The sequence below is a fragment of the Aureococcus anophagefferens genome, assembly GCF_000186865.1.
Source record: "Aureococcus anophagefferens unplaced genomic scaffold AURANscaffold_28, whole genome shotgun sequence".
Classification (NCBI taxonomy): Eukaryota; class Pelagophyceae; order Pelagomonadales; family Pelagomonadaceae; genus Aureococcus; species Aureococcus anophagefferens.
Window position 1 is genome coordinate 431,439 of NW_008705587.1, and position 16,210 is coordinate 447,648.

The 16,210-nt window shown below is 66.7% G+C and overlaps 4 protein-coding genes across 4 annotated transcripts; 2 read left to right on the plus strand and 2 right to left on the minus strand.

The window, feature by feature from the left end:
• Positions 1-494: 494 nt before the first annotated feature.
• Positions 495-2,624, plus strand: AURANDRAFT_31909 (hypothetical protein; the record flags this gene model as incomplete). Its single annotated transcript, XM_009042183.1, has 1 exon — positions 495-2,624. One exon carries the CDS (start codon positions 495-497, stop codon positions 2,622-2,624), a length of 2,130 nt encoding a protein of 709 aa, XP_009040431.1.
• A 1,938-nt stretch (positions 2,625-4,562) lies between these two features.
• AURANDRAFT_31902 (hypothetical protein) lies at positions 4,563-7,740 on the minus strand (the record flags this gene model as incomplete). Its single annotated transcript, XM_009042192.1, has 3 exons — positions 4,563-4,961; positions 5,963-6,183; positions 7,317-7,740. The coding sequence occupies 3 exons, from the start codon at positions 7,738-7,740 to the stop codon at positions 4,563-4,565; spliced, it is 1,044 nt and encodes a 347-aa protein (XP_009040440.1).
• A 3,239-nt stretch (positions 7,741-10,979) lies between these two features.
• Positions 10,980-12,191, minus strand: AURANDRAFT_16268 (hypothetical protein; the record flags this gene model as incomplete). Its single annotated transcript, XM_009042191.1, has 2 exons — positions 10,980-11,174; positions 11,940-12,191. Coding segments are annotated over 2 exons (447 nt in total), but the record flags the coding sequence as incomplete, so codon positions are not given.
• A 1,787-nt stretch (positions 12,192-13,978) lies between these two features.
• Positions 13,979-15,432, plus strand: AURANDRAFT_66899 (hypothetical protein; the record flags this gene model as incomplete). The annotated part of the gene is made up of 2 exons (XM_009042184.1): positions 13,979-14,460; positions 14,835-15,432. The coding sequence occupies 2 exons, from the start codon at positions 13,979-13,981 to the stop codon at positions 15,430-15,432; spliced, it is 1,080 nt and encodes a 359-aa protein (XP_009040432.1).
• Between the last annotated feature and the right edge of the window lie 778 nt (positions 15,433-16,210).

Genomic DNA, 16,210 nt, shown 5'->3' on the forward strand with positions numbered 1-16,210 from the left:
GCTGCTATGCGTCCTCCGAAGACGCGAGGACGGCCTCGGGCAGCCCGTGACCGCACACCGGCCAATCCCGTCGTACGCTAGTTAGAGCATTCAAATCGTGTTCGGCCACGCGAATCGACTTCGATGGAAAGCGCGCCAAATCGCGCAAACTCCCCTCCACCTGTTTATCCGCTCGCGAGTCGCTCGCGAAAAGCAAAGCAGCCACATCCGCCACCTTCGGTGCGACGCGCAGCCGCCCCCCGCCCCGTCGCCGGCCCCGCGGGCCTCCGCGCCCCCGCCCCCGCCCCCAGGGACCCCGCCCCGCCCCCGCGCGAACGCGCGCGGCTGCGCGCGGCCCCGCTCACCAGCTGCCAGGGACCCAGCCCCGCCCCCCCGCGCGAACGCGCGCGGCTGCGCGCGGCCCCGCGGCCCACCCACTCCCACCCGCGCGAACGCGCGCGGCTGCGCGCGGCCCCGCGGCTCACCCGCTGCCCCCCCCCTCGCAGCATCCCATCATGTCCGGTGAAGTCGAGACCTTCGCGTTCAGCGCCGACATCAACCAGCTGCTGTCGCTGATCATCAACACGTTCTACTCGAACAAGGAGATCTTCCTCCGCGAGCTCATCTCGAACGCGTCCGACGCGCTCGACAAGATCCGCTACCAGTCGCTCACGGACGCGTCCGTGCTCGATGCCGAGCCCAACCTCGAGATCCACATCATCCCCGACAAGGCGAACAACACGCTCACGATCGTCGACACGGGCATCGGCATGACCAAGGCCGACCTCATCAACAACCTCGGCACGATCGCCAAGTCGGGCACCAAGGCCTTCATGGAGGCGCTCCAGGCCGGCGCCGACATCTCGATGATCGGCCAGTTCGGCGTCGGCTTCTACTCCGCCTACCTCGTCGCCGAGAAGGTCGTCGTCACGTCCAAGAACAACGACGACGAGCAGTACACGTGGGAGTCCGCCGCCGGCGGCTCGTTCACGGTCGTGCCCGACGCGCCCGAGGCCAAGCGCATCGGCCGCGGCACGCGCATCGTCCTCACGATGAAGGAGGACATGGCCGAGTACCTCGAGGAGCGCCGCCTCAAGGATCTCGTCAAGAAGCACTCCGAGTTCGTCGGCTTCCCCATCAAGCTCTACGTCGAGAAGACGCAGGAGAAGGAGGTCACGGACGACGACGATGACGACGACGATGACAAGGACGAGGACGACGACGCCCCGAAGGTCGAGGACGTCGACGAGGAGGAGACCAAGAAGGAGAAGAAGACGAAGAAGATCAAGGAGGTCACGCACGAGTGGGACCACCTCAACGGCCAGAAGCCCATCTGGATGCGCAAGCCCGACGAGGTCACCCAGGAGGAGTACGCGTCCTTCTACAAGTCGCTCACGAACGACTGGGAGGACCACGCCGCCGTCAAGCACTTCTCCGTCGAGGGCCAGCTCGAGTTCCGCTCCGTGCTCTTCCTCCCGCGCCGCGCGCCCTTCGACATGTTCGAGGGCGGCACGAAGAAGAAGTTCAACAACATCAAGCTCTACGTGCGCCGCGTGTTCATCATGGACAACTGCGAGGACCTCATGCCCGAGTTCCTGACCTTCGTCAAGGGCATCGTCGACTCCGAGGACCTGCCCCTCAACATCTCGCGCGAGACGCTCCAGCAGAACAAGATTCTGAAGGTCATCAAGAAGAACCTCGTGAAGAAGTCCATCGAATTGTTCAACGAGGTCGCGGAGGACGAGGACAAGTACAAGAAGTTCTACGAGGCGTTCTGCAAGAACCTCAAGCTCGGCGTCCACGAGGACTCGACGAACCGCGCGAAGATCGCCAAGCTCCTGCGCTACCACACGACCAAGTCCGGCGAGGAGATGACGTCGCTCGACGACTACATCGCGCGCATGTCGGACAACCAGCCCGGCATCTACTACGTCACGGGCGAGTCCAAGCGCGCCGTCGAGACGTCGCCCTTCCTCGAGAAGCTCAAGAAGAAGGGCTACGAAGTCATCTTCATGGTCGACCCCATGGACGAGTACTGCGTCCAGCAGCTCAAGGAGTACGAGGGCAAGAAGTTGATCTCCGCGACCAAGGAGGGCCTCAAGATGGAGGAGACCGAGGAGGAGAAGAAGGAGCTCGAGGAGGCCAAGGCGGCCACGGAGGGCCTCTGCAAGCTCATGAAGGAGGTCCTCGACGACAAGGTGGACAAAGTCGTCGTCTCGACGCGCCTCGCGGACTCGCCCTGCGTGCTCGTCACCGGCGAATACGGCTGGTCCGCGAACATGGAGCGCATCATGAAAGCGCAGACGCTCCGCGATTCGTCGTCGTCGGCCTACATGTCGTCCAAGAAAACGATGGAGATCAACCCGCTGAACCCCATCGTGAAGTCGCTCCGCGACAAGGCCGAGGCCGACCAGAGCGACAAGACGGTGAAGGACCTCATCTGGTTGCTCTACGACACGTCGCTGCTCACGTCCGGCTTCAGCCTCGACGAGCCGTCGACGTTCGCGTCGCGCATCCACCGCCTCATCAAGCTGGGCCTCTCCATCGACGACGACGACGACGAGCTCGACGCCGACATGGACGACCTTCCCCCTTTGGAGGAGGACGGCTTGGACGAGGAGTCGACGATGGAGCAGGTCGATTAAGGCCTGCCCGGCCCGCGTCGCCACGCTTTTCGCGCCATTCCCCGCGCGCCCCAACTAATAAGACAGTTGGCTGTGCGCACGATGTGTATGTTGGCATGACCGGCGCCGCCGAGCTCCGGATCGCCGGGATCGCCCCGGACCCGGCCGAGTCGCTCTGGATCGCCAGGATCGCGTCTGAGCGCGCGGGGTCGCCCCGGATCGCCGCGGATCGCGCCGGGATCGCGCCGCATCGCTCCGGATCGAACCCGGTTGCGGCTTGTAGTGCAATTGAATGAAACATGCCGTTCTCAACATCGCGAACACCGGTGGGCGCCACACACGCGATTTTTTCAGCTGCCCCGACAAGGAAGGCAATTGCACTATGGCGACCGCTTGCCTTTGCGGCGACCTCGGCGACGAGGAGATTGGCGCCGTGCCCGTCGTCGCGGAAGAGGCAAAGGAGGACCAGGTGAGTGACGCACCGGGCAGCCCCGTAGGCGGCCGCCTAGAAACGCCCCCGCGTAGGTTGGCGCCGTCATGGACTCCATGATGCTCGAACCCGTAGCGCCGGTCCCGCTGCCGGTGAAGATGGCGGCGCCGATCCCCAAGGGGCCCATCGCGCACAACGTTCTCGCCCACTCGAACGCGCACACGCTCCCGCGCCCCGTGGCCTACGACAACAAGTACGTGAACGTGAAGCGCGTCTTCAACACGCAGCCCGAGGTCATGGGCTTCGTCATCTGCGTCGGCGAGACCATCCACGAGCGCATGCTCAAGAAGCCCATGATGACGATCCTCCTGTCCGTGCAGGCGGGCCTCCTGCTGTCCTTCGGCGTGCTCATGAGCTGCCAGGTCGGCGGCCGCTGGGGCAGCTCGACGGGCGTCAACAACTTCGTCTTCGCGGGCTTCGGCATCCCCTTCGGCCTCACGTTCATCGTCATGTGCCAGGGCGCGGAGCTCATAACGGCCAACTACATGTTCTGCAGCTTCGCCGTCCTCGCCGCCGAGCCCGAGGATCGCCCGCGGCAGATCAAGGGCCTCCTCGGGAACTGGTTCTTCTGCTGGTGGTCGAACCTGCTCGGCGCCGTGCTCCACTTCGTCATGTTCGCCTGGTCCACGGGCCTCATAAAGAGCGTGCGCATCGGCGGCGACCTCTACAGCGACCCGACCGACTCGCTCGAGCACGACCAGGTGCTGTGGTACAAGTCGAACCAGGACTTCCGCGACGACATGAACGGCGACCTCTGCAGCCGCTCCAACTACGGCATGGCCAACCTCTGCAAAGTCGTCAAGGTCTGCCGCGCCAAGTGCACGGCCCACTTCACGACGTCCATCATCCGCGGCGCGGGCTGCAACTGGATGGTCTGCCTCGCGATCTGGCTCCAGATGATCGCGACGGAGCCCATCTCCAAATTCATCATGATTTGGCTCCCCATCGAGCTGTTTATCTCGTCCGGCTTCGACCACCTCGTCGTCAACGAATTCCTCATCCCCGCGGGCATCATGGTCGGCGGCAAGTACTACGACGACCGCTGCAACTGGGGAAACGCGTTCTGGTTCAACTTCGTGCCGGTGACCCTCGGCTCCATCGTCGGCGCCTGGTTTCTCGTCTTCCCCTTCTGGCTCATCAACAAGGACGGCTGGCGCGCGGGCCTCGAGCAGCAGAAGGCCATCTAGTGCCCCCGTCGGCTACACCGCCGGGGAAAGATCCACTCCCGACCCGTCGCCCGCGCGTCCGCCCAAAATTTGCACATACGCCGCGCGCCGCCACAGCCGTCGAGGATGCCGCGGCGCTCGCGACCTGGAGTGCGGACCTAAGAATCTCGCGCACATGGCCTGTATTAAGATCTAGGTCTCGACTCCTAACGCCGCGGCGACGACGCCAAGGCCAAGCACGACTCGCCCGCGCGCAAGCGCAGCATCTCGGGCTCGGGCGACGATGCGGCGTGAAGACTTAGGCTATACTTGCGCGTCGAGGCGCGCGAGGTTCCTTATAGCATCCTCGTAGCCCTTGGCAGCGGCGCGCTCGAACCAGTACCTGGCTTTGCCGAGGTCGACTTCCGTGCCTGCTCCGTCCTTGTAACAGCAGCCAAGGCAAAACTCTCCAGAGGTAAGACCTTGATCCGCCGCGAGCGCGTAGTACCGGAACGCTTCTTCAAATTTCTCCTCAGAGTAAAGTGAAGTCCCTAAATTGGTTTGTCCGAACGCGTCGCCCCGATCTGCGGCCGTGCGATACAGCCGCTCCGCCTTCTTCTTGTCCAGCTTGACGCCACTTCCAGTCCGGTACAACCCCCCAAGCCGTGTCATCGCCCGCACATCTCCGAGCTCCACGGCGCGCCGGTAAATCTTCGCGGCTTTCTTGTCGGATTTCACGAGGCCGTAGAGACCGCGGCGGTACGCGGTTCCCAAAAACCTAATCGCTTCCGGCACCTCGTTCTCCACATGGCGACGAAGACGCGCGAGGTCTTCCGCATCGGTTTCTGCGTGCGGTATGCGACAGAGGGGACACGCGCCGGTGCCGATCTTGTCGAAGCACGATCGGCAGACCCTTCGGCAGCAACAGACGTGAAACACGTTCGTCGCATTCACGTCCCACTCATCGAGACAGATCGGGCACCGCGACCCGAGCCGCGCCGACAGCGGCTCCCGCTCCGGGTTCGCCTCCCGCAGGGCACGAGCAGCTTCGTGCTCCGCCGCGATGCGCGCGCGGACCTCGTCGGCGTGCGACCGCGGCGCGGGGCCGTAGAACACGTCCCGCGGCGGCGACGGCGGGGGCGTCGGCGCTTCCGCCCGCGCCGCCTCCGCCGCGCGCTCGGCTCGAATCTTCTTGCACGCCTTTCGGTGACCCCGGTCGCGCCAGTCGATGCGTTGGCATTCAGTCGAACAATACTGCGTAGTTCCGCACGGGCAGCTCAGTAAAGTTCTCGGTTTCGCCCCACAAATCGTGCACGTCAAACGCAGCTGTAGCGCTTTCGCCCGCGCCTTCTTCTCTTCGTATTCGCGCTGCTTCTCGACGTACTCGGCCTTCATGATCGTTTTCGCGGCGGCGCGCGGGCGACAGTTTTGCCTCTCCACAAATTCGCTCCTGACCCTCGCACAGGCAAAATCGCTCAAAATCTTACCCCAGGCCAGCCCACCCCTAGACCATCACACCCATGCCGTCTCAATGCCCCCTCGGCGTCGTCGTCCTTGCGCCAGGCGGGCGTCGCGTTCAGGAACGCGAGACACCAGGCCGCGAAGGTCGGCGCGGAGAGGAACGCGGCGACGACGACGACGCCAAGGCCAAGCACGACTCGCCCGCGCGCAAGCGCAGCATCTCGGGCTCGGGCGACGACGCGGCATGAAGACTTAGGCTATACTCGCGCGTCGAGGCGCGCGAGGTTCTGTATAGCATTCTCGTGGCCCTTGGCAGCGGCGCGCTCGAACCAGTACCTGGCTTTGCCGAGGTCGACTTCCGTGCCTGCTCCGTCCATGTAACAGCAGCCAAGGCTATTCTCCGCATAGGTATAGCCTTGATTCGCCGAGAGCGCGTAGTACCGGACCGCCTCTTCAAATTTCTCCTCAGAATCAAGTAAAAACCCTAATCTGGATTGCCCGCACGCGTCGCCCCGATCTGCGGCCGCGCGATACAGCCGCTCCGCCTTCTTCTTGTCCAGCTTGACGCCACTTCCATGCTCGTAAAACTCCCCAAGAAATACCATCGCCCGCACATTCCCGAGCTCCACGGCGCGCCGGTAAATCTTCGCTGCTTTCTTTTCGGATTTCACGAGGCCCAACCAACCGCGTTTGTACACACTTCCCAAACACGTAATCGCTTCCGGCACCTCGTTCTCCACATGGCGGCGAAGACGCGCGAGTTCTTCCGCAATGTCCTTCGCGCGCGGTACACGACAGAGGGGACACGCGGTTTCGATCTTGTGCTCGCAGGTTAGGCAGACCATCCGGCAGCAACAGATGCGAAACACGCCCGGAGAATTGACGTCCCAGTCCTCGAGGCAGATCGGGCACCGCGACCCGAGCCGTGCCGACGTCGGCTCCCGCTCCGGGTTCGCCTCGCGTCGCACGCGGGCCGCCTCGTGCTCCGCCGCGATGCGCGCGCGGACCTCGTCGGCGTGCGACCGCGGCGCGGGGCCGTAGAACACGTCCCGCGGCGGCGACGGCGACGGCGTCGGCGCTTCGGCCCGCGCCGCCTCCGCGGCCTGGATCTTCTTGCAGACCTTCCGGTGGCCCCGATCGCGCCAATCGATGCGTTGGCAGTCCGTCGAACAGTAGGCCGTCGTGCCGCACCCTTTGCACGCCTTCGCTTTGTCGGCGCCGCAGATCGTGCAGGTCTTGAGAGTGTCGAGTTTTTTGCCCCTCGCTCGGGCCATGCGAGTCTCATACTCCAACTTCTTCTCCTGCCACGACATGACTCGGTGCGCGTCCTTGCGACGGCGTCCTCGTGAGCCTCAACAGGCAAAATCGCTCAAAATCTTAGCCCCGGGCTAAGCCCACGCCTAGAGCGCTCATGTCGTTCTCCATGCCCCCCTCGGCGGCGTCGTCGTCCTTGCGCCAGGCGGCCCTCGCGTTCACGAACGCGAGGCACCAGACCGCGAAGGTCGGCGCGGAGAGGAACGCCGCGACGACGACGCCAAGGCCAAGCACGACTCGCCCGCGCGCAAGCGCAGCATCTCGGGCTCGGGCGACGACGCGGCGTGAAGACTTAGGCTATACTTGCGCGTCGGTCGAGGCGCGCGAGCTTCTTTCTAGCATCCTCGTCGCCCTTGGCAGCGGCGCGCTCGAACCAGTATCTGGCTTTGCCGAGGTCGACTTCCGTGCCTTTTCCATAATGGTAACAAATGCCAAGGTTGAGCTCTCCTTCGGTATAGCCTTGATCCGCCGCGAGCGCGTAGTACCGGAACGCTTCTTCGTATTTCTTCTCAGGACGAAGCAAATTCCCTAAGTCGTTTTGCGCGTCTGCGTCGCCCCGGTCCGCGGCCATGCGAAACAGCCGCTCCGCCTTCTTCTTGTCCAGCTTGACGCCTTCCCCATACAGGTACATTTCCCCCAGGAATACCATCGCGTCCACATCCCCGAGCTCCACGGCGCGCTTCCAAATCTTCGCGGCTTTCTTATCGGATTTCACGAGGCCGTACATACCTTCGCGGTACGCCTCTCCCAAAAACGAAATCGCTTCAGGCACTTCGTTCTCCACATGGCGGCGCAGACGCGCGAGGTCTTCCGCAAAACCTTCTGCGAGCGGTATCCGACAGAGGGGACACGCAGTTTCGATCTTGTCCTCGCACGATCGGCAGACCCTCCGGCAGCAACAGACGCGAATCACGTTCCCCTTATTCACGTCCCACTCCTCGAGACAGATCGGGCACCGCGACCCGTACCGCGCAGAAAGCGGCTCCCGCTCCGGGTTCGCCTCGCGCAGCACGCGGGCGGCCTCGTCCCGCTCGCGGAGGCGCGCGCGGACCTCGTCGGCGTGCGACCGCGGCGCGGGGCCGTAGAACACGTCCCGCGGCGGCGACGGCGGGGGCGTCGGCGCTTCGGCCCGCGCCGCCTCCGCGGCCTGGATCTTCTTGCAGACCTTCCGGTGGCCCCGGTCGCGCCAGTCGATGCGTTGGCAGGCCGTCGAACAGTAGGCCGTCGTGCCGCAACCTTTGCACGCCTTCGCTTTGTCGGCGCCGCAGATCGTGCAGGTCTTGAGAGTGTCGAGTTTTTTGCCCCTCGCTCGGGCCATGCGATTCTCATACTCCAACTTCTTCTCCTGCCACGACATGACTCGGTGCGCGTCCTTGCGACGGGGGCGTCGCCAACAAAAGCTCGGCTGATCGTGAGCTGCCGCCTTCCCGGATGCGTCCGTGCACGCGCTCGAGAGAAGCGGGAGTACATAGCGGGAACCCAGTATCGCTCGCGCATGAGCTCCGCCCGCGACGACCGCAACCTTACCCCCCCCCGCACCCGAGCTACTTCGGCCAGAACACCTCGAAGGCGAGGCCGTTGTCCCTGAGGGATGCGCGGATGCTGCCCTTCTCGATACAAAACTTGATGGCCTCGTGCCAGTGCTTGTTGATGACGCGCCAGCCCGCCGTGCGGAGGAGACGGATGACCTTCTTCACGAGGAAGGGCGGGTCCTGCTTGATCGACATGAGCGTCATCGCGAGGATGAGGTCGCGCTGCATCTTCTGCTCCCGCGACAGCTCCAAAAGCAGCGCGCGCTCCTCCTCGGACATGCCCGGCTCGGGCAGGCCCGGCGGGCCGATCTTGTAGGTGTCGCCGAAGATGAACTGGCTGTACTTGTCGATGAACATGCCCGCGTCGCCCGCGGACGTGAAGCCGCGGAACCTGCGGCGGAGATCAACGCGCGTGGCCTCGCCCCTCGTCGCTCGAGGGGTTCGCTTCTAGTTTGAAGTCCCGCGGCGAGCTCCTCCGCGACGAGAGGAACTGGCTCGTCCAAAAATCGACTTCGATTCGACCGAGCAGTCCGCGCCGCGCTCCTGGGACAGCGGCCGAAGTTTCGAGTCTGTGTTCCCCCGCGCCGCGCTCCACGTCTCCGACAGCAGCCGCTTCACGTCCTTGTGGAGCACCTGCAAAGAAACCAAATAGTCAATGTCTCGACGCAATTTCTTCCGCCATCCTTCGAGAACTCGACGAGAGCGATCGGCTCGTCCAAAAACGACTTCGATTTGATGAAGTTTCCCAAATCAGTGGTTGACTCGCACGCACACACCTCGCGGGCCTCGTGCATCTCGTCGTCGGACTCGATGAAGTCGCTCTCGTCCTCGGGCTCGGGCTCGGGCTCCTCGGGCTCGCCCTCGTCGCCCGCGTTGAGCGCGTCGACGGCCTCGGCGGCCTCGCGCTCCGTGCGCTCGACCTCGGCGAGCGCGTCCGCGTAGGCCTTGGCCGCGAGCTTGAGCTCGGCGTCGCTGAGGCCGCGCTCGTCGAGCTTCGCCTCGGCGGCGGCGGCGGCGAGCTTCGCCTCGTCCGTCGCGGACTTGCGCGGCTCGCGGAGCGGCGGCAGCGGCCGCTGCCGGTCCGCGGGCGGCGCGCCGGCCACGGCGTCCGCGGGCGACCCGTCGGGCGACGGCGCGTGGTCGAGGGCCGGGAGCATGGGCCTGAAGGCCGACGACCCGAGGAGCGGCGCGGAGGACGAGCCGGCGAGGTCCGGCGGCGCGCCGTCGTCCGCGAGCGGCGCGAGCGACCGCGCCTTCGGCTCGGGCGACAGGAACTTGAGGGACCGGCGGCCCTCGGGGATGGGGCTCGGCATGGCGAGGCTCGTGAACTTGGACGGCGTCCGGCTCCCGCGCGCGCTGCCCGGCGCGACCTGCGCGTGCGACGAGTCGAGGCTCGACTCGTCGCTCGCGAGCGACCGGTTCGCGCCGAAGGACCTGGGCGGAACAGGGTGATTCAACAACGTGATTGGTCCGCGCGCGCGCGTTCCAGAACAAGCATCCGCGCTTCGAGAGCGCTCCGAGGGATGATCGCTCGCCCAAACATCAGCCGAAACGAGTGGGAAACGGTCGAGAGAGCAGCCTTTGGGAATTTCGCACCCTTTTCCCGCCCCGTGGCGGACTCGACGCTCAGGCGGTCGTCGTCCGTCGAGTCGCCGCCGTCGTCCTCGGAGCTCGACTGGTCGCCGTCGGCGTCGCTGCCGGCGTCCGACGAGCCCCGGCGCTTCTTCCTGGAGCCGCGCGCCTTCTTCTTCGACGACCGGCGGCCGGACGCGAGCGACGACGCGGAGCTCGCGCGCTGCGCGGCCTTGACGGCGGCGAGGGCGCCGCCGCCGGGGCCCTTGTCGCTGTTGGCGCGCTTGCGGCCCGAGTTGAGCGCCGCGGCGCGGCCGTCCTTGGAGCTCCGCTTCTGCCGCGAGCCGGGCCGTTTCTCCGACGCGCCGCTCCGCGCGGACGCGTCGCTCTTCCCCGCGTCGCTGCCGACGGACGGCGTCGGCGACTGGGACCGGAAGAGGGCGCTGATCTTCGCGCTGAGCTCCGACGCCTCCTCCGACGGCTCGGGCCCCTTCTTCTTGCCGGTCTTCTTGTGGCCGCTGTCGCGGCGGCCGCGGCGCCGCGCGCTGCCCTTGTCGCTGCTCCGCGCGCTGCCCTGGTCGGAGCCCTCCTTCTCGGCGGCGGCGCCGGCCTTGGCGGAGTTGGCGTGCTGGAGCAGGATGTGGCCGCTCAGGCGCCGCAGGGCCTTGTCGCCCGCGCCGTCGCCGTCGAGCGACAGCGCGGGCACGGGCTTCTTCTTCGGCATCTTCGCGCGCATGTGCTCCGCCTCGACGAGGCCCGTCCACCAGGCCATGCCCGGCAGGATGACGGCGCTCACATCGCCGCCCGGCGGGTCCGTCGCCTCGGGGTCGAAGCGCGCGACGGCGAGCGGCGGGAACCGGCGCATGAGCGTCAGGAACTCGGGGAAGTCGACGATGCCGTCGCCGTTGAGGTCGAACTCGGCGAAGATGGCGCAGGCGTCGCGCGCGTCGACGGCCGTGCCCTTCTCCTTGATGTGGGCGCTGAGCTCGTGGAGCTCGAGGCCGCCGTCGCTGTTGACGTCGACGGCGTCGAAGACGCGCCGGTACGCCGCGACGGCCTCGCGGCTCAGGTGCTTGCCCGCCTCGGCGACGTGGGCCTTCGTCGGGTCGCTCTCGACGCGCAGCTTCGGCGCGCGCAGCTTGTGGAGCATCTTCGCCGCCGCGCGCACGGCCGCGATGGCCGCGCGGCCGCTGCCCGCGCCGGACGACTTGCGTTTCCGCCGCTCGCGCGCGGCCGACACGGCGTAGCCGAGGCGCCACAGGGCGACGGCAACGTCCAGGGACCCGTCGGGCAGGATGGCCGACGCGGGCTTCTCCGGCGCCGGGTCCTCGACCGCGGCCGAGTTCGACCGCGACCGCGACGACCTATGAAAGGTTTTCTTTTGCCGGCCGCGACACCATCGGGGACGCCGGCGCGCGACCCGCTCTTGCCGAGGTTCGTCGGCGACGCGCGGCCGTCGGGCGACGTCTGCTCGAAGGACTTGCGCGGCCCCCGCTCCGGCGACGGCGCGTTCTCGAAGGACGCGCGCGGCCCCCGGCCTGTGTGAAAATCAAATAAAAAATGCGCATATGCGACCGTTTTGACACAATGTTTTCGGCTGTGCTTCGAGAACTCGATGAGAGCAATCGATCTGTCCAAAAATCAGCCGAATCGACTTCGATTTGACCGAGCTCGAGAATGTCAAAGTTTGGTCGGGACGTCCCAAAACCAGTGGGTGATTTGCGCACGGCCCCCGGCGGCTCGCGGTGAGCTTCGCCTCGACGGCGAGCTCGACGCGCACGGCCTTGAGCCACTTGATCCAGTAGAGCTGCCACTTGCCCACGGCGCCGGCGCCGTCCTCGCCGCCGTTGAAGCGCGCCATGAGCGCCATGAACTCGTCGCGCTCGATGCCGCCGTTGCCGTCCGCGTCCGCGAGCGTGATCATGCCGTAGGACTCGCGCTCCGTCATCTTGACGCCGAGCTGGGCGAGCGTGCCCATGAGCTCGGACGCCGAGATGGACCCGTCGCCGTTGATGTCGAGCTCGTCGAAGCACGCGCCGTAGTGCTTCCGCTGCTCGCGCGAGAGCCGCGTCGCCGGGTCGTCGAGCGCGAGGCGCGCCTTGACGTCCTCGCGCGTCTCGAGCCGCGGGAACCAGGCCCAGAGCGACGCCCAGCGCGTCTTCTTGAGGCGCGGGTCCTCGCGGCTCGCGAGGCACTCGTAGAACTCGGACCGGCTCAGGCCCCGGTCGTCGTCGCTGTTCCAGTCGCCCGCGGCGACCATGGCCTTGGCGGCCTCGAGGTCGCAGGCGTCGCCCAGGGACTTGAGGCCGCCCTGGAGCGCCTTGGTCGCGAGGCGCGCGGACCCGTCGGGCGGCGGCCGGCCGTCGCCGCCGAACGCGTAGAGCGCGTCGAAGAACTGGTCGAGCGTCCGCCTGCGTGGAACTCAAATCTTCAGCCCGACTTCAATGTGAGCGTATTCGAAAGTCTCGACACAAGCTCTTCGACCGTGCTTCGAGAACTCGACGAGAGCCATCGATTCGTCCAAAAGTCAGCCGAATCGATTTCGATTCGACCGAGCTCGAGAATTTCAAAGTTTGGTCGGGACGTCCCGAACCGGCGGTCGATTTGCGCGCGGGCGTCCGCCGCGCGTGCGTCGACCAGCCCTTGCGGAGGTCGCGCGCCCGGAGGCGCTTCTTCGGCCGCTCCTTGGGCGGCAGGCCCTCCTTCTGGCGGCGCCGCGCCTCGTCGTCCTCCTCCTCGCCCTCGCGGCGCTTCGAGAGCTCGAGGTCCTCGGGCACGGGGAAGAGCCAGCGCCACCACCAGTCGCGCTGGATGACCTTGGCCCGGCCGCGGGCCTTGCGCTTGTTCTTCGAGTTCGGCGGCGCGCGCATGGCCACGTACCAGAGGAACTGCTCCAGGGAGATCTCGCCGTCCTCGGAGCCGGCCTCGACGCACATCTGCACGACTGCGCCCTCGTCGACGTCGACCTTCTCCGCGTTCAGCGCGTCGATGATCTCGCCGCCGTCGAGGCGCCCGCTCTTGTCGTCGTCGATGAGCTCGAAGGCCGCGCGCAGCTCGCGCACCTCGCCCTCGCTCAGCGTCCGCGGCTCCGCGAGGCGCTTGACGGCGTCGGGCGCCGCCGCGCTCAGCGCGAGCGACGCCGCGGACCCGTCGGACCCGTTGGCGCTGTCGACGGAGTTGCGCCGGCTCCGCCGGCCCTTGGCCTCGGCCTCGGCCTTGTCGACCTCGGCGCGCTCCTGCTTGGCGACGAGCCGCATCTGCGCGAGCTTCGGCAGCCACGAGTCGAGCCAGTGCTCGAGGCCCGTCGACTTCTCGTTGCGGGCCATGTCGCGCGACTTGATCATCATCTCCAGGAACTCGTCCCACTCCACGGACCCGTTGCCGTCGATCTACGAACACAGTGCATTCGCGTCGGCTTCTTCGGACGCGGGCCGCGCGCGTCGGCCGTGCGGATCATCTCCTCGGCCTCCTTCTCGCTGATGGTCACGTTCACGTGCTTCAGCAGGCCCACGCGCAGCTCCTCGGCGTCCAGCGATCCCTCGCCGGACGTGTCGAGGTCGATGAACCTAGGCGCGGGGGTCCTGTCCTGCCCACGCGCGCGTGCGGGGGACGCCGCGGCCGCGCAGGCCGCGCAGGCGCCGGTACTCCTCGGAGCTGAAGCCCATGATCATGTCGTCTTCCGCATCCGCCGCCGCGGCGGCCGCCGCCTCCTCCGGCATGGGAGGTGCCGAGGCTGTCGCTTCACCTCGTAAAGCACTCTCCCATACACTGGCCGAAGAGCCGACTCGATGCTGCCGCTCTAATAGATTTGAATGCATCATCGGATAAATCTTCGTGGTTTCTGTCGTCTTGAAGCTCACGATGGCGGCCCTCGTCGAGGCCTCGGCCCTGCAGCCCTGGGCCGTGCTCAAGGCCTTCGCCGGCGGCGTCGCGCGCGGCGAGGACACGGCCTTCGAGTGGGACCCGCCGGACGCGCCCAAGTCGTGCACGAGCTGGAACGAGGCCGTGCACGGCGCCGAGCCCCTGGCCCTGCTCGAGGGCGAGGCGCGCGAGAACTTCGCGACGGCGCCGAAGCGGCCGCCGGCGCAGTTCAAGAGCTTCCGCGACTTCGCGATCAAGCTCAACTCCCAGGAGCGGAGCAACAAGCGCGCGCGGCCCATGCTCTTCGTCGGGGGCTGCCACCGGTCCGGCACGTCCGTGCTCGCGCGGCTCCTGAAGCGGAGCCCGCTCGTCGCCGGCATGGAGGACACGGACGCGCCCGAGGACGAGGGCCAGCACCTCCAGCACGTGCTGCCGACGGACGAGGAGCACGGCGGCGTCGGCTGCTTCGCGCTCGACGCAAAGTACCGCTGGACGGAGCGGACGACGGACCCGGACCCCGTCGCCTGCGGCGAGCAGCTGCTCTACAGCTGGGGCAACTGGTGGCTGCGGTCGAGCCGGCGCCGGGGCCGGTCCGCGCGGCCGGGCGTCGTCATGCGGCCGCTGCTCCTCGAGAAGACGCCGAGCAACATCGTGCACACGCGGCGGCTCCCGGGGCGGGAACGGGGTGATTCGACGTCGCTTCAACGTGAGTGTTTCGTGCGCGCGCGTTCCGGCAACCGAATCCACGCGTCGAGGGCGCTCCGAGAGATGATCGCTCGTCCAAAGATCAGCCGACACGAGTGGACAACGACCGAGAGAGGAGCCTTTGGGAAGTTCGCACCCTTGTCCCGCCCAGGTGGCTCCGGCGCGCGTTCGGCCCCGCGGCGCGGTTCCTCATCATTGTGCGCCACCCGCTGGCCTGCGCGCTGGCGACGCGCGAGTTCCTCAAGGAGTTCGAATCGCCGACGCCGACGCTGCGCACGTGCCTGAGGAACTGGGTCGCCGCGCACGCGGCGCTCGACGAGGACGCCGTCGAGCTCCGGCGCATGGCGCTCCTCGACGACGTCAGGCACGGCTCGGGCGACGCGTGCCTCCTGCGCATCGCCTTCTCCGACCTCGTGCGGGACCCGGCGGCCGTGCTCGAGCGCATCGGCGCGGAGCTCGTCGACGCGCCGCTCCACGTGGCGGCCGAGGACGTCGCCGCCGTCGTCAAGGAGGGCGACCCGGACGACAAGTACCGCGCCATGTGGCGCGAGTGGCCGGACAGGCCCTTCCGCTGGGACGAGAACGGCACCTTCGAGCTCGGCTCGGACAAGCCCGCGCCCCCCGCGCGCCGCGAGGCGGGCGCCGCGGGCATCGTCGCCGAGTTCACGGAGCCGCTCGCGCGGCTGGGCTTCCCGCGCGCGTTCAAGGACGACTGGGCGAGGACGCCGCCGCCGGAACCCGCGGATTAAAGCCTCGGACGTTCCGGCCTTTGGGGCTGCGCACTTGGCTGCGCAAGCCTCGCAGTCGCACGCTTGGACGGCAAGGTCGGCCCCGGCAATGGTTGATGCTTCCTTGGGTGCACAACGATGCATCTATGGAATGCTGGCATAATGCGCGCTAATACCATGCTCCAGCTCGCGCTCCTCGGCGCCCTGACGGCGCGCGCGGCCGGCGATTGCGCCTGCACCGACTTTGCAATGCCTGCGATGTCCTCACGCGGCGTCCACGGGGGGTACCTCGGCGAAACTGACCAGGAAATACTTGGTAGATTACATCTCACAGGAAGGCAGCTCCGGAGGCTGGGCTTCGCTCGTGGGGCTGTCGGCCTGCGGCTGGATCGAGGCGAACGGACCGCTCGGCGGCGGGCCGTCGAACGGCTACGGGGGCTGCGACGGGTAGTGAGCTTTGGTTCGTCTTGAAGGACTCGGATGGCAACTACATTTCATATTGCTGGGGAACGCACCAGCTGTGCACATACCCATTCGGACCACGCGCAAAGGACTGGGGCAGCTTTGAAAGCGCAGCGCAGTTTTGCTTTGTCAACGGTGCCCTGATGGTTGACCTCGGCGCGGTTATCAACCCAGATCCGCCTTACGACGTCCGCTTTGTCACCGAGAGTATCGCGGCGACCGCAACTGCGAAGAGTGCCAGCTTTGTGTTTGAAATTGCCCGGTAAACTGACCCGGTGGCGCCTGCGAGCGCCTACGCGTCCTTTGGGAGGTAAACATCGGCTAGATGCACATGTTG